The following is a 25,586-nucleotide window of genomic DNA, read 5'->3' on the forward strand; positions in this document are numbered from 1 at the left end:
AGGTGTTATTCCTCTGTACCCAGTAAATTCACGCTATATCCCACCCTTCAAACCGAAACACAGCCATGCAAACACAGCTGAAACACGAATAGGACAGAGGTACCCAAGCAATCGACTTTGTAGAAAGTCTCCCTCTGGTAAGTTACTCAATAGTTACTATATATCATTTTGTATGTATTATGTATAATTATTTCACTATGTTACTATAATTATGTCACATATTTTTCACCACATCTGCCCTTCATACTCTTTCTATTTTTACCTAATGGTTAGCTCGTAGAAAATGCCGTATGGCATTAAGCTCGCCACTTGTACAAAGTTTTATTGTGCAATAAAAGATAAATAAATATTATAAAGAGGAAAGATTTGTATGTATATATGTAGTGACAAAACTCCCCAACAGACGGTGGCATATATTCAGCAGTAGATAGTTAATAGCAGACATTAATGAATGGCTAACGACTAACAATGTCTTTGCTAGCATATACCTTTTCAAATGGTTTCCACGCAGTTCCAACTGGAAACCATCGTGGTTAATTATCGTTGAATTTATCACGATATCGCAACTGACCTTCTTGCATCCTCACCTATCATTCTTCACTAATGCCCCGCCAGCGTATACCGATAGCACAAGCTAAGTACTGTTCCATTATCTTCAAATGAAAAACAAACCTTCAGAGGCACTTACAAAAGAAGAATGATATATGTTTATATAACTTAAAACAGCAAACAAACGCCACGTTCCACAAACAAGAAATTGTTTACTTACTTCACAAAAACGTCTAAATCTTGACAAAATTTACTGTTTTGATAAAATTTACCGCAAGTAGGTACTTTCCTTAATCTATGGCTGAATAGTAGATACATAATCTAACTATTCTTATTTTAAAACTAATAGGACACATCTATGAATAACATTCTTATATCATTACACATTAGAAATATTTGAATTTAGAAAGCAAAGTCGTGTGAGCACAATTTTGCTACGCTAAGGGCAACAGTGACAGTATCTCCAGTTCTTTAAATATTTGATGTAACCATCATTTTTGTATTCGTCGTCAAGGACTTTAGCTATATAATCTATATTTTTTTCTTACTATTATTTAGACAAAATATTGGATTACAGAGCTACATTTGTATTACAAGGCAGAATTGTAAAATGAGTGAAATAAGAATAAGTATTTTATTTGAAAAAGCTATTTTAAAAAAATGTAGAATACCTATTTTTTTTGCATTTTATATTTAAATATGTTCTTTTAAACCCCTTTTTGTATTTTTCTTTTTACTTTTTTAACTTTTTAACAAAAGAAATAACAAAGCATTTGCGTTTTGAATTAAAATATTTTTAATAAAGTACATTCATCAAAAGTGTCTAATGATCAAGTAGGTACATTTTAAACTATAAAAAAATTATCCACTAATTATTTATCAAACCGAGTTTTCCAGATTGGTTCCTTACTTAAATTTATGTTTAAATTTAAATAGTGAAATTAACTAAAAACAAGTAATGTTCCACAAAAAAATAACATTTAAATTGCAATAATACTTTAATATGTACTTGATCCCTAGACATTTTTGAATGAATGAGCATACTTTGTTTGCATTATACAATATATGGAAAAAGAAAGGCAATTAATTAAGGTAACAAACTAATTTTTATGCAAAATACACGCATCAAATTGTCTCTTCATAGAACGTAGGTTTATTAGTTTTTTGTTTTTTTTTTTATAACGTAGAGGCCAAACAAGCATACGGCTCATCTGATGGTAAATAACTACCGCCGCCCATGATCACCCGCAACACCAGAGGCATTGCAGGTGTGCTGCCGGCCTTTTAAAAAGGAATATGCTCTTTTCTTGGAGGTTATGACATTGTATCGGTTCGGAAATACTGCGGCAGGATGTATTCTCCAAAGAGTGGTTTACGCGTGGAAGAAAGTGCCTTGAAAAACCGCCACTAATCCAGTTGGTTGGGATGGAACTTTAGTTTGTAGCGGTTGGTTGTAGCGGTGGTGAAACTCAGCAGCAAATATCAATCCGATCAATGCCTCAGAGCACTTCTCATAATAAATTCAGTAAAAGATGTAATTAGTAGTTTTTATGAATACAGTTGCTTACGTTACCAAGTGCTTAAACACGCCGATAATTCGATAGCTGAGTATCGGCATTACCTTCATAAGTATTTCGAATGATTACCTTTTTTGGATGAAATAATAGAAAACGTATTTCTATGATAATACTCAATGAAATGACTCCGTGTTTAAAGATATACATATATAGCTTCATACCGAACTATTTCTCAGAACATCCAAATAGCATTTCACCTTCTAAAACCGATTTGTTAATTAAACCATTAGTCTACTTTAGCAAAACTTAATGTTTACTTAACTACGGCTGATAAGAAAATCGATAAAGGTCAAGGTCGACTGTTACTTGAGGTCAGCCAGTCTGTAGTGATAACTTGAATTGTTATCATTCTGTTCTGGACTTGGACGTAACGAAAATAGATCCTTGCGGTCTCGATCTAGTAAGTACGAGTGCCAATTGTGCATATGCATTTCAATTTAAATAGATAGAGGTTATATTGACCATATCAACATCAAGAAGGCAGTGAATATTTTTATTTTTCTATTATTTTCATTTTAAAATAATATACTCTTTAACCGTATATTTGTTTTTTTAAATCAACAATAGGTTATGGGCCCAGGACGCGTTCTTATTGTTATTTTATCAACAATACAGCCTTAGCCAAAAGTATGTGCCACCTTTGTATATTACAATTAATTTAAAAAATACTAAGGTTTGGACGGGAAAAACACTATGTACTTTAAAATACCCCCCAGCGTCTCGCTTAGTTCAGCAGCCAATTCAGAAAACGTTTTCTTACGATTTTTCAAAGAAGTTAGCATTAACTGTTTCTGTCTTTTCTTGCAGATGTAATTCTTCTTCTTCCACTTAATTTCAAGTTTTCGTGTCTTGTGATCATTTTGTACCGATTTAAGGTATACCTTACGGTACTATGAGGACATTTCATAATCTTGACAATTTCACTTTTATTTTTGCCTATTTAAAAAACAACAACTGAGTTTTAAATCGTTCCTCGTTACTTAATTCACGGCGCTTAGGCATTTTTCTAGTTTTATAGACTACCTCACGTAAAACAACAGCCAATTTACAATAATTTGTCGACAACTCTTCACACTATGATAAATTGTAGTAATTTAAAAATTTCCCTACAAATCGACTTACCTGAAAATGAGTCACCTCTATTGTGTTTATAGTTTTATGATATGGTGTGTCATTTAAATTAGCACATTTTCTCCTTTAGACGTGTACTATGCGACAATAAACCCAGTACAGGTCAATAGATAAGAAATTTCTAAGGATTTTTAGAGTGACAAATACTTTTGGGCAAAGCTGTACACTTTTGTTATACCTAAAATAATGTGCATTATAGTTTGTTAATATAAACCCCGTACCCGCGATATATATTTGAAATTATCGCATGTACTTATTATTATTTAAAAGTGCTTGTTATTTATTTAAAAGTCTATTTGAATAAAGATTATTTTTATTCTATTCTATTCCATGACAATACGCTCAAAAATATATGTAATGTTGGCAGATATTTAACTAACTAGGTACTGAGTTTCTTGTATAATAAAATTAATAAAATATATTTCTTGCGTAATAAAAATAATAACTATAATAAAACCGTTAAAATATGACGAATTAAAGAAGGTTTTATAGAATCCTACGTAATTGAAGTTTATTTTGGATAAGTTTTTGTCCGCAACTTGGTCCGAAATATAGGAATATATCTATTGGCCAGGATGTCCTTCTACGTCCTATATATACCTAGTACTTACGCATATAAAACAAAATTTGATGAAAAAAAAATAACAAACAAACAAACTCACGTACACAATCATAAGTAATGATTTGAACAATATGAAGATTCACTATATAACAAATTAAGAAACTAGTCGGTACAACACGGCCTAACGAACCTCAAGCTATAAGTTGATACCTCGCCTACACGTGCATGTTTCTCAATAAATTAAAACCGATTTACGGTTCGTGTCAAATAGCCGGCTAGTAACTTAAATTGTCACCTCTGTCGTTGAAACACTATTTATATTTATTTTAAGTTGTACGATTTCAATTAATATTGTTATTAATTGGTTATTAATTGATTTATCGACTGTATTTTTTGTCGATCGATTTAAAATAGTTAATTACTACTCAATAGTGAAAGTTTTTTTTTAAAGGGTGATAATGGAATGGTAACCCCACCCGCGCTATCGGTATACACCGACGGGGCACCAGTGAAGGATGATAGGTGAGGAGGAAGCAGGTCAGTTAGCCCATCGTGACGAATTCATTAAGAATTGTTCACAATGATTTCCAGGGGGAACCACGTGGAGGTCGACCTAATAGGGCATTTTGCTGGCAATGGGGCTGTCAATCTCCATTGCCAACAATCCCTTTCCCCCCAATAGTAAAAGTTAGATGCATTTGATACGTTCTATTGTTTATGAAATGGCATACACGTAACTATGTACCTAAGTATAAATGTAATGACTTATACAAATAAATTTATCATTAGTTTGCAGTTTCTAATATTGTTTGACTTCAAAAAGAAGAAGGCTCTTAATTCGGTTATGTTTTTTATATTTGTTACCTCACAATTCTGTCATTTGTAAACTGATTTGGAAAAAGGGAGACTTTGTACAAAAGTCGATTGCTTGGATACCTCTGTCCCATTTGTGTTTCTACCGTAAAGCAGTTGTGTTCGCATGGCTGTGTTTCGGTTTGAAGGGTACAGAGGAATAACACCTGAGTCCTCAGGAATGGCAACGCATGGGCGAAACAGTATGTGTGTGTACTATTATGTCCATGATACTGCTCATGTCTATAGGCGACGGTTATCACTTTCCGTCAGAATGTTTGCCATTTATATAGTCGTATAAAAAAAAAGTTTTGCCAACAGTTGAAGGCGGATTGGTAACTGTAAGGCTTTGGAGATATTTTAAAAAGGACGCTGATGTCCATCCCTCACCCTCTCTTAGCCGTCTCTTATCACACCCACGGGATGGGTAGCCTATTCTATGCCGGGACCACACGGCCACACGGCAAATTATAATATATAAAATTTTTGTTAAGTTTTGTACAGATATCAATTAATAAATCTAGCTGTGTTGCAATTGCAACACTGCCTACACAACAAAATGACGAACTGCATTGGCAACACCCAGACGATCCTATCGTACACACATAAATTGTTGTTTTGTAAACGAAATTATAGGGCGCAATTAATTATACACACAGAACAGTTAGGCATGATGACTACGTGATTTACATAGTTTTATACAAACTTCAATAATAAATAATCTGAAAATATATTTTCATAAATTAATATACTTAAATATGGAAAAAGGTATTATTCTTATTTAAATAAACTTATCTATTTTGAATAGCAATCTTTTAAGATTCTACCGCTCCTTCGGAATACAATTTCAGCTAAGAAGAACGTGCAAGAAACTCTACTGATGCTTTTTTAAAAAACTTGAATTTTATGTTATTATTGATTTCATTAATTTAATTTGTAACTTTTTAACAGAAAGCGAGAAATGAAATATTAATGCAATCTAGTAATAAGTCGGCTTTGCCCGCGTATATTAGTAAGTACATAAAATATCCTATATGCTAGGATAGCCTATCCGTGTAACAAATTTATATATATATATATATATATATATATATATATATATATATATATATATATATATACATATATATAATTAATAAAGTAAAAAGCTTGGAAATTAATATCTGAGACCGGATAAAAAAACTATCCACGCTGTACGCGCCCTGTAGCATGAAAACTGTTGCGATGTATGTTGCCTTGTTGCATATTATATGTACTTTGAACATAGCTTTACAAACATTAGTATTACGAAAGTGCAATATTGTCATCTGCATCAATTAATTAAACAACTATCGGAGACATATTTATCTACTCATATTATTATATGTTATACAGAATCCTTATATCACTGCATCCACGATAATAGCTCTGTCACACTATGATTGACTGTAGTTCCGTGGTTTCAAGTATAAGCACAACACAAACCTCTAATTCTTACATCGTTACTAATATTATAAATGTAAAAGTGAGTTTGTTTGTTACCTCTCGGCGTCTTAACGTCTTGATCAATCACTATGGAATTAATATTCACAGTGCTATATGGGATAGAAAAAGAAATAGGCTATTTTTTATCCTGATCAGTGAACACATCCTGATCATGAGAACAAAGTTAATACAAATAAGTATATAAAATCTATTGTAATATAATTAATGCACTAAATACTTTACAGTGCAAGTTGCTAAACTTCGAAATACCCTCCCAAATGATACCAAAGTGGCATAGACAGTTCATGTTTTAAATAGCAGGATGCAGTAATAAAACATATTTGTGATATAAAATAATAAGTTTAGTGAAAAAATACAAGGCATGTCTTATAAAAATCTGACATAGAACAAACATAAAAATAATACATTGTTCAAAAAAAACCTCCGTGTGAACAGCCAGTATTAAAACTCCAACAGTTCATGTCTTCAAAACTCAAATTAAAAGGTTTTACAATACAATTGACAGTTGAATTAGTTGTATGCTACCATATATATTATACTTTATATACAAACTCTATAGACACTTTCTCCTTTCGGATTCTCAAGGTTGACTGGAAGAAATCCCTTTAAACTATATGTAAGTCCGCCTATGTACATTTTTGTTATAACCTCATATTTATACTATAAATTAATATAATACAAAGCATATAAATAAATAAATAAGTGCAAAATAAGATTATTAATGTAAAACATTAGGTGTTTCCTAGACATAACTAAAATTTTTTTATAGAATACTTCATTTAGTGTAAGCATAAGAATAAATAAATTATTATGATGTTAGTCAATTTAAAGAAAAGAAATAAAGGTATATGTAACAGAGAAAGGACAGATTGGCCAGAACTAAGTTTGTTGCTTCTTAATCCTAACCACGTGATAAATACGGTCATTAAATGCATGAGTGACAACTGCATACGAATACATAGTTTATCCTCTCAAACACTCTCTCAAAACCTCTCAAATATTAATGTTGCGGAAAATTATATGTAAAGTTAATTTATTATACGCTTGGTTTATATTGGTCGAACGCGCTCTGAGCGCGTTATCTGATTTGAGTTGTGACTATAGACTATACAGGTCACAGGGTACAGTTAATATAAATACGCGTAGATATGTACGTCAGGATCGATACTTCATGACAGCTAACAGAGAAGACGTAGGAATCTATTTAATCCAATACTCACAATGCATTTTAAAGTTAATTGACCGTTTAGAACCTAGTTAAGATATAGGAATATTTCAACCGTTAACTGCTGGACATGGGGGGGAAAGGGATCGTTAGTAATGGAGACTGAAAATCCAATTGCTAACAATATACCCAACCAGGTCGACCTGTCAGGTTAATTCCTGATGAATTCATCATGATGGGCTAACTGACCTGTTTTCATTTTCATCTATCACCTTTCACTGGTGCTCCGCCAGCGTATCCCGTTAGCGCAGGCGGGGCTACCATACCATTTTCACCCATCAAAAAAAAAAAATAAAAAAAAACTGCTGGATATTAACCTTGCCCATAAAGGGAAATTTTCCAGTAGTTGCCACGCTTGGTAGGCGGGTTGGCAACCGCATATTGGCTTTTAGAGATGTTTTAAGCGGGACGCTGCTGCACATCTCTCGTCTTCCCTTAGTCTCTAAACTCATGGCAAATATGTTTTTAAATATATGTAGCCTATAGCATTCAGAAATACCTTTTTAACAGTGAAAGAGTTCTTAAAATCAGATCAGTAATACCGAAGATGACCCTGAATATCCAAACTCACAAATTCACCTCTTTATAATAATAATATTATAGATTTCTTGAGTCTCAGACAGTAGGCAAGTCAACTTTAGAATTTCGTGCAAATATTATCATCTTTACAAAGACCACCTAGCTCCTTAAAACAGGTAGTTTCTATTGTTTTCCCATACATCTTATCTTATCACTCCCACCCCAACGGCGGTGGCTTTTAAGTAGCATTTTTGTCACAGGGTTAGTTTAGTCCTAAACGTTTGAAGTAGCCGTCGTTCAAACGATGCCGACATTTCATAAAATTGCAAGTGTCAAAATTTAACACTAGTGGTTTAATTTATTTTTTAAGTTTAGAGTCGTATCATTTGCAATATGAACGTGAATCCTCTCAAGAAATTGATAGATTTTGTTCAGAATTGGTGGGAAGATGTTGATTTTAAGGTATATGTCTCTAATATCTAGTTCTCTATATCAATTTATCGCATCATCAGTCCCATACATAGCTGCTTCCCCGTCCTAAATATTACATATACTCCAATTTTTTTTTATATAAAATATGTATACTACAAATACCTATACAATACATATTAAATAAAATTCACAAGATGCGTGAGAATAATCTAGACTTAATAAATATAGTGAAATAATTTGGACTGATTAACGATTCTCGCTCAATGTTTTTTTTTTTTCTGTAATATGTAATTCAAAAGTTTGGAACCTTATGTCGTGTACTCTAATTTTCTAATCTGCGGAATTAAGTATATTTTTCATTTATATAAAAAATTCGAGTTAATATCAAATTAATGATCTGTTAATTGAAACCCCGCTGACTACTACTTTTTTTTACTTTTAGCTTGTATTCGCGTCTTCTTTCACGTGACTATGGTATATTTTACAAATTAACATTTAATTTATTTTATTATTATTTCTCACCACAAACAATTAAGGACTTAATATCTGTAACTTGCAAAACATTTTAACAATATTATTTGTGGGAGCTGGTGCCTGTATTAGGTGTTAAACCTGTATTACAGGTCACCAGGACCCTTACCTCGAATAGTACAAATTATACAGATGAAAACTTTCACAAAAAAGGTGACATTGACATTGATGCAGCCTATAAAATTGGCTCTTATTTTACATTTATGTTTTTGATTAAATTATGTATTACATAATAATTATGTAGTATTTTTTTTAAACATTTCATGATCGTTTGCATGAGTGCTTCTGGGGATAGAGTGGGAACTCTTGATTCTATTATCTAGCAGCTGTGCTTGTATGACAGTTTCCGTTTGAAAGGTAGAATCATCATCATAATCATATCTGCCTTTAACTGTCTATTGCTGATCCTTTACATTTCCATGTAATATGTAAAGGATCCAATGGATATACCAATTTTCATGGTGATTTATTACACCGTTAAGGCTTTATAAAGTAACAAACAAACAAACTCACTTTCACATTTATAATATTAGTGAGGATGAATAAGTTATGATGAGTCATTTACATTATCATCATAACAGTCATTAACGTACAATTGTTAACCACGTGTCCTCTTGAGAAATAGAAGAGTTATACCCTTTTAGCGTTTTATTTTTATTTTTGCTTTTCTTGTATTGGTGTTTATTGATTTGTTACCGCGATCATTGGACTGTTTAAAATTATTTTCCTGGCCTTTTAAAAAAAGGCATATTATATACTATATTATACTCTCATACTAGACTTTGTACGTAGCTAAAAGCTCGAATCCTGGGGCGGGTACTAAACACACTAAATGATTGAATGACAAATGCACATGACGTCATGCATGGCCTTTTTAATGACACATAATTTTAGACATAATACATTTAAATAAATACACATAATAATTTAATTAATAATTATTTAAAATTTAATTTAAATATTTATTATTAAATTACTGTAGAATTTCTTGCGATTTTTTCTCAGGAAATAACAACATTCCGAATTCTGCAGTTGATTTATAAAGATCATATTTCTTTAAAACTGCTTGTAAATAAGTGTATTTGAATAAATATGACTTGAACTTGAATTCGTATTTCTTAACTGAATGCTTGATTTTGTAAATACTCGTAGATAAGCTTGTAGTGACTACGAAATAAGAGATCGGTTATTAATTTTCATTCTGAATTACCTTTTACCCGTAACTTCGTACGCGTGTATTTCGACTCGGAATTAATGTATCTACTACATACAGACGGACTAAAATTCAAAATAATATTACATTAACTTCTGTACCTCTTATTATTGAGATCTTATGAATTGTAACACTAAGAGAATATGGACAAAATTTTATCAAATTTATAATTTAATTTAAACCAAATTGTTTGGTATGAGCAATATTCTAATTTTATCTGCGGGTTTAAACTTTTTATAATATTTTTTTGTATTGTTTATTAATAAAATACCGTAATATGTAGAGCGTGTATTACAAAAATATTTTGTATTAAAATGACCATTGCTTAACCACTTTAAATATCTTCTATGTACAGAAATCGTCTAGTTAAAAATTTAAGTTTATTATTTTGTAAATAGGTAAGCTTGAATTAACAGTGAAACGAGAGATTTGTTATTATTGTTTATACTAGTTCTTACCCGCGACATCGTCCTGGCTATGTGCTATATGTTTACTGACTGAGATAAAATATATCCTATATTCTTCAGCATTACATATAGTCAAAGTACGTACGAATATATACCAGATTTCATAGTGATTGGTTAAACCAAAGTGCTACGGGGTAACAAACAAACTCACTTTCATATTTATAATATTAGTAAAGATTAATTTCAGTTAAATATAAATCGATTTACGTTCTAAACTATATCTTATTAACACAATTCGATTTCCCAAACATATTAATTTCGGCCAGTCATAACATCGTCACAACTCAAAAACTTTTATGTGACCTCCGGTTATCCAATTATTGTTTAATACCCATAACGAGTGGAGGCGTCTAAAGCCGAGATTAAGATAAGCCGGCGACCATATTGTCCATGGTGTATCATTACCTATATTAAATCGATCGCCCAGTGGATAATTTCTTATGAAGTCCAAATTGTATCGAAACATCACCTTTGTGATGAGGACAGATTATGGTGTCTTTGTAATAATGATGTACGGTGTCGATGCCTGTTGTTAAGATTTACTCAATTTAAACAAGCGGTGGGAAAGTTAGTTTATTTGTTGCCTTATAGCGCCTTAATAGCTAAACTACTATGAAATATGATATATACATATGTACTGTATGAGATGTAGAAGGATATAAGCTATTTATTTTGTATCCCGGTCAATAAACATACCTCGGTGGGGGGAGAAGGTATTGTTAATAATGAGAATCAGTAGTCCCATTGCTAGCAACTAGCAATACACCCTGCCAGGTCGACCTCCTTGCGATTCCCCCTGGTAGCTACTGTGTTCTATTCCATGTGAATTCGTCACGATGGGCTGACTGACCTGCCTTTTTATTATCACCTATTATCCCTCACTGCCCCACCAGCATATATCATTAGCGCAGGCGGGGTTACCATTTCATTGTCATCCATTAAAAAAAACATACCTCGGTAACGGTCGAAATCGCGGATAAAGGCTAATGTTTCATAATTGTAACTAACGTGTAATAAAATTATTTTTATAGTTATGTTATTATTATGTAAGTAATTCGTTAACACTCAGATATTCTAAGCACAGTGTCACTGTGTATATATATATATATGTGTGTGTGTGTGTGTGAATATAAACTTAATAGAGAAAGAATAGAGGATAAATATAACTAAATCTCTCTTCCGCAGTTTTGCCCATTTAAGTCACTTTATAGTGTGTCCTATGTGTAATAATACTATTATTATTGAAATGCGAACTTTTTTCATGCAGAAAACCTGTCATTCTGCGACATTCTGTCTTTTTGTCGTTACCTTTAGTACTCACCCTTTTTTTTAAGTCGCTGCTAATTACTATCTAGGTATTCTAGTAATAATATAACCTATCCATAATCCATACAAATTCCAATCAAATCCGTTCAGCATTTAAGCGTGATTGAGTAAAAAATCCTTCCTTTCCCGTGGATGTCATAAGAGACGACAAACGTATCTTAATGGTCGAGAAATGGGCATCAGCATCCCTTTTAAAACATCACCAAAGCTTAACTATGGCAACTTTTCTCAACGCCTCTCAGCAATGGACAGTTAACAGCTAAAATGATGATTTTTTAAACAAAAAATATTTCATGTTTTTTTATTTAATTTAGTCTTATATAACTGAAAATTTTAAGTTAATTAAAATTATTCGTACTTCAAATCGTAACAGTTTCGTGTTTATATTATTTATCGATGTTTTTAACCGACTTCAAAAGCAGGAAGTTCTTAATTCGGTTGTATTTTTTTATTTGTAACCTCATAACTCTGTCAATTGTAAAACGACTTGAAAAATTATTTTTTTATCGAAAGCATATACTTACAGATTGGTCTCAGAGAAATTTTATCAAAATTAGCTCAGTAGATTAGTTTTTAAATCAAAATAAAAGGGTTTTGCCAAAATTGAAGTCGGTTTTTTGTGAAATATTTTGCAACGTTATTGTTTTCCAAAATCTAAAACAATAAATCTGCACAATACTTTCTCTATTACACTGAGTCACTATTGTGTACATAGCAATGATAATTAAATTAATGGAGGCATACAAGCCCACCCACACGGTATGATCGGCCATTGTTAAACGAACGACAAATATTGATACAATGTCCACATGGATCCGTGGCGTTTATTGATGGGAACTATTATAGGTATTACCCAAAATACGATTATAAACGTCTGTACGTCAGATTGTATGCTAATAGTACACGAATATATTAGTATCTGTTATTACTTGACAACAATGCATACGACCCGTCGGATAGTGATTAATTGATTGAGGTCAAGGATATGGCCTGGGATAGAATTGGCTGAAAGATGCATGAATTAGTAGCACCGAGAAAAGAAGTGTTATAGGTCAGCTTAATTTTTGTTTTCATATGGCCACGTTATATTGCTATATTTCTTTATTTATTTATTATTTGCCCCCTTCCCCCTACATTAAGAGGATAAATAATTGGATTATGAGTTGTAGGAGACGTATCTTTTTCAAACTATGATATTATTAATTACTAAGTACAGTACTTGGTTACTAAGAGGAGTTATGGATTAACTACATTTTTGTTTTTATGTGATTGCCCTGTATCTATGCAATATTCCGTTAACTATCAACTGCTGAACGTAGACTTCTCCCATAAGTAGAGGAAGGGGGGGGGTATGATGGGGTAGCTATTTGTGATAACAAAAATACACCATAATAACTATGTTTATTACACTTATTAATTTATGGCACGTTATGTCATTAATCTACTTTGATTTGGTACAATCTTTGGAAAATCAACTTATCACATTTTTTAATAATTAATCATTAATAGAAACATTATGAAAAATCATCTAGCCTAAGGTCTTTGGTGATATTTTAAGAGAGACGCTGCTGCCGATCTTTTAACTATTAAGTTTCTTTAGTCGCCTCTTACCACACCCATGGAAAAGAAAGGTCTCGGCCATTCTATACTAGGACCACACAACAATGTCTTTGCGCGTAGCTAAATGCTCCGCTCGCATCGGACCAGGATCTCTCCCTTTTAAATACACCTACGATTGGTGTACCACATTAAGAATAACCTTCTTATTCCATTTCTTTGAAAACGAAAGGTCATTTATTCTCATCTTATACCTACCTAGGCTCTAAAATGATCACTGTCAAAACAACGTGTAATGAAACTGGTCAGTGACGGAAAATGCCGATAATTACCGAACATAAACTTAAGTTCGCCAATTACTTAGCTCATAATCTACAAATTACAGGACGTTTGTTGGTTCGTTTATCTTGCCCTCTATGACTGTAATTATTAGGTAGAAACTGTCTGTTGTATACGGCAGGTAAATTTGAAAACTACAGCTAGTTCGTACTGACCTGATCAGAAGTGGTTTTTGGAGTGAAAATACTGATAAATATATAATACTAATATACATCTTGTCGATTTATTTCTTTATATATTGACTAATATTATTGCCGTGTGGTCTCAGCATAGAATAGGCCACCCCTTACTTTCCCGTGTGTGTCGTAAGAATCGACAAAGGGAGGGCGAGGAATTGGTAGCAGTATTCCTCTTAAAACATCTCTAAATCCTAACTGCGGTTTCCAGCCCGCCTGCCAAGCATGGCAACTACTGGCAAAACCTTAAAAAGTTAATGAATTAACTGTTTGTTATTTTCCATTCAAATTGTCGATTATAAATTTATAGATATTTATTGGAATCCACATTGTTTTCCGTAAATATTATTTAAAAAAAATAATTAAACGTTGTAAACTATATTTTAAAATACAGCCGCCAGGGAATATTTTCATATATTTTGATCGCGCTGAATTGGAATCTTGTGTATTAAATAAACACTATTTTATATTTACATATGTAATTTATTGAATATTATTCGAATGCAAAATTTCCTGTTTGTATTAAAATATAACTAAGAAAAATTCTCTCGAGTCATTTTCTACTTAATTTCTATGGATTTTTAATCACCAGCAACCACGATGTCTTGGCCAATCGTGAATCTATTTGAATACATTGTATTTTACATTTTACATAGTAGGTAATTTTGCTAAAATAATACTGTTTTTTTTTTATTAAATACGTGTATTAAATTATGTATGTTTTTCAGAAGTATATAAACTCCATACAGCATAAATATTTACATATCATCATTTCACCTTGAGGTTTCCCATAAGGGATTCGTTATTTTTTTCTCGTGCACATGTTTAAAGCAGTCATTACGTGAAATGGCAATGTATTTTGCGCTTTACAGTACCCAAACCTGTTTACTTACTTCATGTATCATGCGCTGAACAATATGGCATGTCACGACAGCGAGCCAACGAAAAACGATCATCGCGAAACGTGCATTTTTTAAAAAAGCAAAGAAAACACATTCACCGGCTGAAATAATACCATACGTCATTGTGATAAGGCGCACATTGTGCTGTTATAGTTTGAAAAAAAAAATACCGTGAAATATGTCCGCCTGTCCATTGCTCCGCCGGTAGGCGTGGGTCAAATACATGTGCAAATTTAACTCGTGCAATCCAGTTATTGGAACACGTACCTTATGTTGTTTGTAATAAGTGTAACTAGATGTGACTTGAAACCGACGGGTCAATCACCCCGGCTTAACATCGCGACTTTGGACGATTTTTTGTGACTTTTTTTGTTATTGACTGTTGACAATTACATTGTACAATTCCCACAGTTAAGAACGCAGACAGATTGCTTTATAGGGACCATTAAAATTACAATGCGACATCACAATGTAAAGGCTCCGCAAGTACTGCAACAACCAAAAAAAATATCTTACCTCGCCGCTAAGCAGTCATAACCGCATTAATTTCACCATTTAACACCAATACACATAAATAAACAATAAATTACAAGATAACCGTTTACGTTTACAGTATAATCCGAATACTTCCAAAACGGCATTATTTATATACATATATAATAAAACTATAAAGGTAGAATGTCTATGCAAAGAAAAAAAAAAACTAAAAACTGGCTCAGAGGGCTGTAAGATGTGAAATAGAACACGTTCAGATGTTTTTCATCTTTTCTGTTTCTTTGTTTACTTGTCTGTTTGTACGGGCTAATCTTCGAAAGTGTTGGACCGATTTAAATGCAGTTTTGCATGGTGGTACCTTACATCCCCGGTCAACACTTTTATTTACAGAAAATTAAAGAGTTCCCGTGGGATAGTTAAAAAACTACAGTAACTTATATATTCGTAGCTTAGTACACAACCTACTTAAGTATAGTCATTTTGACCTAAGGTAAAGAGTGAAAACGACACGTGATTTGTTAATTTTGACCCAGTATTTCCAGACATAATAAATAGGTAGTTATATATATCGATATATACTAAACAGGAATAACAAATACCACGCGGACAAAGTTGCGGGCATCAGCTAGTTTTAAATAATTTTATATCAGCTCTTAACTATCCACAGCTGGACATCATTCATTTATTAGGAGGTTTTGCTAGTAGTTGCCACGCTTAGCTTGGGAAGGGAGTTGGGAACCGCAGTTAGACTTCGATGTTTTAAGATGGACGCAGCTGTGTCGAAAATAATAAGCTCAGTTCGATAAATAATAAAATGTCTGTATTTTGTGAAGTTTTGAAGAGAATAGAAAACTGTCAGATAAATTATTATATTGTTATATTTTTGTATTTGATATTTTTTGATTATAGAACATTAATAAAAATGACTATAGAGTTTTTACAAGTTGCCCATCAATCGATCAATTAGTTCCCTTAGTCGCCACTAACGATACCCACGGGAAAGGAAAAGTTGGCCCATTTTATGCCAGGACCAGATGGCACACAATATACACAGTTCTCTCTGTACCAGTAAAATACAACTAATGCCAGTCTTCCTATTAAAGTTCTTTATAATCCATAATTATACCTGAGTTTAGCCGTATGGTCCGGGCATAGAATAGAAACCATCTTTTCCTTTCCCGCAGGTGTCGTAAGAGGCGTCTAAGGAAGGCCGAGGGATGGGCAGCAGCGTTCCACTTAAAACATTTTTTTAGGTTTTAAAAATGTGGTTGCCAATCCAATGTGGCCTGCCAATCGTGGCAACTACTGACAAATCCCTCCAAGGGGGAGGTTTATGTTCAACAATGGACAGTTAAAGGCTAACACGATGATACCTGAGCTGTTAACAAAACGAATATCATTAAAATAAGCGGCAAAACATTTCATACGACATTTCGAAACACCTTTTAAACGACCCGTATCACAAAATATATAATTTAATTAAAGTATATGAATTTACGTCCAGTAATGATGTGATTGGTTAATGGCGGGTTATGATCCTTAAACGGCCCGTCGCCACAAGGTAATGAGAGCTCGGAAAAATTTAATTCAGTCACAATGTAAAGGGCTATACGCGAGCATAACAAAAGTCCCACCCAATCGATTTATTGGCTAATTTAAAACTAAATTAAAAGTTGCTCTCCCATCTGTAATTTGATAGACGCTATTAATCGACATGTGCCTCAGTTTGTTATAAATTCCATCGTATACAATGTATAAAGGTAGATATACTTACTCGTCAGTCGTAAAAACAAGTAAATGGTTGTGACGAGTCCAAAAGAAAGTAGACTATAAAATTTTCTAAAGTAAGGTATATTTTAGCAAAATTTATTTAAAAAAAGATGTATTATGTTTAAGTTTTTTTTTTCATCTTTAATAAAAATAAATTTGAGAATATTTCTTTCTCATTAAAATAATAACTTAATACAAACATTCTGGCTTTATTTATCTATAAATTTATACTAAAACTCTATTAAAAAAATAAATAAATATGTTTTCTTTTATTTTGACAGTTCACGGAAACCAATTTTTTTTTTTCTTATCATCTTCAACACTCATCTAGTTACCAAAACGATGTCCCATTTCTATCTACCACCCATCACATCACTACCATAATAATTCGATAACGTCCCACTGTTGGGCATGGATCTTCCTAAAACATTACCTCTTCCTTTGTAAGTCGGGTAATGACGCTATAATCAGAGCATCGGATAAAAACCGTCACAGAGCGGGGATAAATCCACTTGCACTTACGGTCGAAATTGCTTTCGTAACACCCTGTAATTTGGCCCAGTCGAGCGATTGCAGACGTATATTTTTCTTAAACGACACTTTATTATCCGACGTTTATCCGTTTTGTGGCATTAGAAAACGGATCCTTTTTCTGGTAATTGTCGTTTGGGGTAAAATTGCCGTTTGGGGCAGGGACAATTTAATTTTCCTTGGAAACGGTAATGATACACAGCTGTTAGTCGCTTATACGCTATAATAAAGTGATAAATGTTTTTAAAGCGCGGAATATAGGAACAGTTGCACGACTTGTGAAACAACTATAAATGGCTAAAATAAGCCGTAATTAAATATGCATATGCGTTGATGCTCCACATTGCTGACGCTGGGTGGAGTTTGGAATTTATCTTTATAAGTCAGAACACACTTGTACTACTTCCACAGATTTTTATTTATCTATAATATAATATATTTTTATTGCCTAACCGGTTTCACCTTAGTAAAACACTATCATAATATCTTTACTATAATCATATGTTTATAAAACAAACTTCACTGCTTAATATAGGCCTCCCCCATAAAGGAGCCTATGCCAGTAATTGCCTCGTGTGGTCCCAGAATAGAATAGGCCACCCCTTCCTTTCCCGTGGGTGTAACAGGCGACTAAGGGAAGGCGAAAGATGGGCAGCAGTGTCCCTCTTAAAACACCTCTAAAGCCTAACTGCGGTGGTAACTACTGGCAAAACTCACCAAGGGGGAGGCATATGTTCAGCAGTGGACAGTTAAGGGCTGATGTAATGATGGTGGTACCCTAGTTAGGCATATGTATATCATTAACATCAATCAATTAAGTCCTAAAACAACCGCCATCTAAGAAACAATTATGGAAATTGCTAGTTATAAAATTAAAAGTTTTTCTACAATGCTTTGTCAGCATAACCCGAATGTATTGTCTGACCGTGATGAACAATATCCTATGTCCTTCGCCATCCTGAACATATACTACAATATCAAATTTTGTGACAATTAGTTAAGATTCAAAATTTAACAAAAAAAAGTTTATTTTCTTTCTTTTATACATTATTGAATAAATAAATTACTGTAGATAGCATCAAATAAGCTAAACACGACGATAATAACACATGACCTGTTTAATAATTATTTTACGTATTTTTATATGTGCTGAATAAATTTAATTTGTTTTGTTCAATTTTCTTTTTTTCAATTGACTTAAAAAAAGAAAAAAAAATTTAAATTAAGTTTTTTTTTTTATAATTATTACCTCAGAACTCATCTCACTGGTCATTTACACACCGATTTGGATTTTTTTTTATCTGAAAGGTTGTTGAGAGCGACACTATCGTATTTATATATTTATTGTTTATATGCTTGTTTATATATTTATATTTGTACATTACAAAAGGTTTAATTAGGTTTACGCAATAATTTGCGCGGAGATACAAATATTGTAGTTCTTTTAATTCTAACGTTAATACTAGATGGCGCTGTTTTTTAAAACACGCAATAATTTAATTCCTTTGAAGTCAGGTTCTAGCATTGTACATTTAAAATGTTTCTTAATATAACAACATTTTTTGTTTACATTGTACTCATTATTTCGTAAGTGGTATTTCATTTCGGGGATTTTTGAGCTGTCTGATGCCGCGGTGCGTACCCAATTAAAGGTTATATTTTCAGATTGATCCCATATAATGGGAATGACATAATAAACTGAAACTGGATGTGTAATTTTGTAAATTATGAATAAATTCTCTGTACCTATAAATTATTCCAAAATCAGTCCAGTAGTTGAGTTTCTATATCAAAATAATCAGTGTTTTTTGTGAAACAAAATCTTAAATTATCGTTTGTACAGTTTGCGTTTAGTACCAACTAAAAGTGAAAAAGGAAAAGAGGTCTCTTAAATTATTTCCTACAATGTAAAAACAATATAAAGTGGGTCGTTATAGACCCAGTTTAAATGCTCTAATTATAAAAATATTCTAAAAGGATAAAACTTCTATAATGACATCAAAACACAGCTGATAATATTTGATGTTGTCTCTAATTTGAAACGACCCATCCTTGTGGTTGAAATTAAAATAAATTTATGACGATTTAAACCGAGTTTTAACTTTGACAACGCGAGCCGGCTCGAATGCTTACCAAATGAATAGTAATTTAGTTTTCGGATTAAATCGTTCCAAACACGCGACACAAACCACTTTTCTATTCTCAAGTCGACTCGAAACCGTCATTTTACACAATTTTACCCAATTGCTCTCAGTTCTCGGAATTAATTTGATATTAGCCTTTGAAAACGCAAGGTGTGGTTTTGTGTTGGTCTGATAGTTATTTTGAAGAGCCGTTTGTATAACCAGTGTTTAGGTTTGCTTAGACTTGATAATCATTTAGAATTAACCGTATTCATTCATGATAATTTGTGACTGTATCTGGCTTTTATTATATATTATTTGATGAATAGTCTGCCTAAGTGGAAATACTCCAGAATTGCGAAATTACTAAAGTTTAATAGATTGATGAAATAATGCTTTCGTAAAAAAACTTTATTTACAAACATTTATAAATAAGTCTATATTAGTTTTATGCACGTAACCGAAATAGGTGCTTTGACAGAGTTAATAAATAACTTATATCATTTTACATTTCTTAGAGTATGTGTATACCATATTTAATAGTAAATGCTAAAGCCGTTAAGGGGCCAAGAGATAACAAACAATTTCATATTAACATTTTCAATATTAGTAACAATACTTAATTGTTTAACTATAAATACATTATTGATTGTTTTTTTTTTTTTTTTGTTACAGGAATCACATACGAGTAGTGCAGATAGATGGAATGGGCGGGGGCCAGAGCACAACATGGCGCTCCAGCAAATTCTCAAGCTTCAGGAAGCGAGGGCATTACACAAAACATCTCTTCTTCCAATCTACAAAAAGAACGGATTACCTTCACCCTCTGATGCCAGACAAGATTACGAAAACAGTAGATCAGAGAAAAAGTCTGAAACTTCAGACACTCGAGCACTAGACCAATTAAAATTAGATGCCGAATTCAGAAAACTGATGGAACAAACGGGCAGAGATCTTCGTAATGAAGAATCATTAAAATATATCCAGCACATGATGGAAGCAAAACAACATTTTGAGTATTTAAAATTAATTCAAGATAAAGATAGTAAAAGTCCTGTCGAAGAAGATAAAGTCGAAAGCAAGAAGGAAGTTATGTCACCTACAAATAAATCACCTATACATAGACAGTCACCACAAGATAAAATGTCTTCAGCCGAAGCATCACCCAGTCGTAGCGTTCACCTATCTACCTCATCCAGCCCTCTTTCGACCACTAGTCCTGTACACTCATCCCCATTAAGTCATCTTCAAAACATGCAACCATTTGATTTTCGTAAAAATAAAACTACAGAAGATATTGGAAAAGAAGATATTAGAAAAAGTAGTTACGAAATGAGCTCAACGGAAAAAGTTACTATGGATTTAATGCGCAGTCAATTTTTTAATTTTTCTCTACCGACAAATCTACCAATACCGCCGATATCAATGCCTTCTACCTTTAACCACCCCGCCGCTATGGTAGCTGCTTTAAGTCAAAATCCAATGGGATTAGCATCATTGCAAGCGTTATTACCTCAAATGTCAGGAAAACAGGTGGAAAATCTTGAAAACAATCATTCGATAAACTCTAATAACATTAGAACAGAGAACTTAAAACCAAATGAAGAAAATGCGCTTAATTTAACTAAAGATTCATATAGTGAAACTGCTACTGCCCAAAATTCACGAAACCTGTTACTAGGTAAATGTATAAGCCCACCCAAAAGACAATGGGGTACATCGCAAATACCTCTAAACTTAGGCACTCATTTCATAAATCCCGCTACCGGTAAGAAGAGAGTTCAATGTAATGTATGTTTGAAAACTTTCTGTGATAAAGGTGCTTTGAAAATACATTTTTCAGCAGTTCACCTTCGAGAAATGCATAAATGCACTGTAGAAGGCTGTAGTATGATGTTTAGTTCTAGAAGATCTAGAAATCGACATAGCGCTAATCCTAATCCGAAACTGCATTCTCCACACTTAAGAAGAAAGATTTCTCCGCATGACGGAAGAAGTGCGCAAGTTCATTCAGTGCTTCTTTCACCACATGGCACTAGACTAGGTATACCACCAGTTATGAATCCGATGCATCCATTTGGATCATATCCACTTTTAAATGCACCTCATAATGTAAGACAATTTGCTCCCAATGTATCTTTAGAGTACAAAAATAATTTGGGAATTAATTTTTCGCCATCGACTGACCGTACACATACAATGAATCAAACGTCAGATACAGGAGAGAATAAGGACCAAGACGGTCAAACTGAATCCGATGAAGATGATGGAATTGTTGTCGTAACTGGAGATGATGATGATGAAGATCCTGACCATATTGATACTAGTGATTATTCTTCAAATCTCAATAAATCAAATGGCTCTGTAGAGGATTCTGAGACAGACTATGATCAAAGAAGTGTTAGTGATAACAATGAATGTACAGATAATAGGAAAGAAACAGCTAGTCCAGAAATTATGAAACGAAAACGTAAGAATTTAAATCCCACTCGACTTCAAAATGTTCCAGAGGACACTACTAACGAGGAACTAAAGGAACACAACGATAAAGCAAATGAAAATTTAGCAGACATTAAAAGAGTTAAACTTGAAAATTGTATAATAAATGAAAACACGGAAAAGCATTCACAAGATAAATGTAGTGAAATAAAAGTGAAGCAAGAATTCTCAGAAATAAAAGATGAAACAGAGCCAAGATACAATCCACAAGACTTACGAGTGAAACAAGAACCAAATGAAAATTCTGATATTTATAAACAACACGAAGAAAAGAAATCAAACGATGAACAATACTCCTCTGAAAATGCATTGAAGCGATTAGAAAGTTTATCAAGGGGTGACTTTCCGAATATCGCTAGAAAACCTGATTCACATCCTTTAGGACCTTATAACTTATCTATAAATGATTCTGTTGATTATTCTGACAGATCTCCAACTTCATCAGTATCAAGTTTTGATTACACGTCAGAAGATTCTCAAGGTCAAATATATGGGCATTTGGATAATGGGTTCTTTATTAGCTCAACTGATATCCCAATGGATCACGAAAATCCACGGAAATGTACTGTCTGTGGCAGAATATTTCAAAATATATATATATTAAAAACACATTACCAAAATGCGCATTTAAAACTTATGTATAAATGTAATATTGAAGGCTGCAGAGCTGCTTTTCCCTCAAAACGAGGTAGAGATCGTCATAGCGCAAATGATAGTCTACACAGGAAGATAATGTCATCAGAAGAAATGAGAATTCATGACGATACTCCATTAAGAATAATGGAGAAAGCTCGTGAGCAAATGGATTTGATCGCCAGGTATAATGAAGATGAACGTGCAATCCCGTACATTGAATCGCATAAGTATTACGGAGCAAAAGAGTCCGATAAACTAAAAAATCAACTTAATCATCATATACCTTTTAGTCCTCCGTATCCACCTTTACAATTACCTGATGCTTACTTGGCTAACAGAGATATGTTTGCGCAGCATCCTTTTCTTTTTACACCTTTTAGCATGTTACCAAACTTTCCACCAATACCTCTGGGTTTCTTTCCTCCAAATTTAAGCGCTTTTGGGTATCATAATCAAAATTATTCTCCTTCGTCAACGAGAAAACTAAGTTACTGCGTAGAGGATGAGGCACCAAGGCCGAATAAAGATGGAAGTTATCCGTGTAGAGGTTGCCGAGAGTGTTTTAAAGATTTATCCAGTTTGAAGATTCATTGCGAAACCGTCCACTCGCAATCTTTGTACCGGTGTACACTGAATGGGTGCAACGCGGCATTTTTCTCAAGAACTAAAAGAAGCATTCATTATGAGTCTCACATTAATTCTAGGAGACAAAACGGTAGACGGATTCACGACTCTTCGTGACCTATATAGACTAATCGTGACTGAACTAAGTCGAATCTCGTAATGCATTTGTGATGTTATATAAAACAACCAAATAGTATGTAACTAGTTACTTTGTTACACGCCAGTACCTTTTAATTCTCATAGAAACTTTAAGATTGGCGCCGTGTATGCATTTCGTGTAATGTTATTTAGATAGTGACGTCTGAATTAGAGTCGAGTTAGTTATAATTTTTTTTTTTTTGTAATTTGTAGAAATCTATCCAACTCTATTAATTGACGATCGATTATTATTAAATAAATATAAACTATTGATTAAACGTGATTTATTCCACCTAATAGTTATTATTTATGAATAGAATTTCATTTTAATTGGAGCTAGTTATTCAGAAAAAAGTTGTTTCTTGCTTACATTTTTTAATAACATAAAGGCCAACGAACATGTAGCTCACCTAAGTACCTAAGTAAGTGACTATCGTCGCCAATGATCACCTACAACACAAAAGGCATTGCAGGTGTGCTGCCAGCCTTTTAAAAACGAAAATGCTTTTTTCTTGGTTACGATGTCGTATCGGTTCGAAAGTACTGCTGCTGGAAGTTGATTCCAAAGAGTGGTTGTGCGTGGAAGAAAGTGCCTTGAAAAACGCACGGTCGAAGACCGCCACTATTCCAAATGTTAAAGATGAAACTTTAGTTTGTGACGGGTTATACGGTGGTGAAAATCAGCAATAGGTATAAATCCAAACAATTCCTCAGAGCACTCCTCATGATAAATTCGGTATAAGATGTACAGAAATGCAACATTTAACCCAAGTAATGACTGTTTCCTGCGTAACTACATAGCTCCAATTATTCGCTGGTATAGTGTGCTCGTACGTATTTATTAGACAAATATTTTAATTTACTACAACAAAACACTGCGTCCTATGTACATATAGTAATATTTAGTTGAACGTTCTTCACATAAGAAAATATAAATAGTTTTCAGTGTTTGTATTAGTAAATTATTATGTAAAGTTCAACATTCCATAGTAATAACGGTGCAATAACTATGTAAATATTAAAATAATGTACAAAATTATGGCTAAATTGTTCAACAGTTGCTTATAGTATAAGATATTCTCAAGTATTGATTTGAGAATTACAAATAAGTGTAAATATAATTTTCTCCGCTTTGAATCTGAATTTTTTCATAATACTATTTGTTTCAATACATATATGCACTCCAGAGTGTACTTACAGAATATATAGGTACCAATGTTTTAGTTTTTTATTACAAAAATAAACAAATTATTCAACATAAAGTATATTGAAATATCTATCGTAATAATAATATATATGAAAATCATTATTAATATTAAACCATATCTCTTACTATTTTGGTGCTAAAATATTTTATAATTGTAAATGTAAATTTTCCGGCGTCCCTTTTTATAAACCAAAAAGTATTAAATTGTAATTATCTATTATAAACTAGATATAAATCTGTATTATATTAATGAAGCATGTTATTCTTCCTTTTGCCAAACAAAACGTATAATAAAATGTTTTAAAACTATTATTTCTATCTTTTTTTTTTCTCTTAAATTGTACGACTCCTACTATTATAGGTAAGTATATTTATAAACCTGAAGGTTTATAAAGCAGTTTGTTTGATAATCTATACTAGAACGGCTGAATGGATTTGAATGAAATCTAGTAAGTGCACGGTGATGTTATAGGTAGCCTAGTTTAACATACAATGATTTATGTAGGCACAGAGCGGAAAACAGCTCATGGAGGAGCTAAAGAGTTCATGCCTATAACACTAGGATCTAAATACTCGCAGATAGCCAATTTAATAGGAAATTTCTCTCAAGATCGCTCTAGTTATGGCAAGAGCTCCTCACAGAGATTTTCTTAAAAGACTACAGCTTGAGGTTTCTTCATATATTAGGACTATAACCGCCTGTAAATAATTACTTTACGT

At 32.8% G+C, this 25,586-nt stretch overlaps 1 protein-coding gene across 1 annotated transcript in view; it reads left to right on the plus strand.

Moving 5' to 3' along the window:
- LOC113522170 (uncharacterized) overlaps window positions 1-24,884 on the plus strand; it is a 32,837-nt gene extending 7,953 nt beyond the window's left edge. The window contains exon 2 of the mRNA XM_031907236.2: window positions 20,438-24,884. Coding sequence (XP_031763096.2) covers window positions 20,438-23,638 — 3,201 coding nt within the window. The 3' untranslated portion in view covers window positions 23,639-24,884. The remainder of the gene's footprint in view (window positions 1-20,437) is intronic.
- Window positions 24,885-25,586: the final 702 nt, after the last annotated feature.

This window comes from Galleria mellonella, unplaced genomic scaffold, assembly GCF_026898425.1.
Source record: "Galleria mellonella isolate WM207_F2 unplaced genomic scaffold, CSIRO_AGI_GalMel_v1 utg905, whole genome shotgun sequence".
Classification (NCBI taxonomy): domain Eukaryota; kingdom Metazoa; phylum Arthropoda; class Insecta; order Lepidoptera; family Pyralidae; genus Galleria; species Galleria mellonella.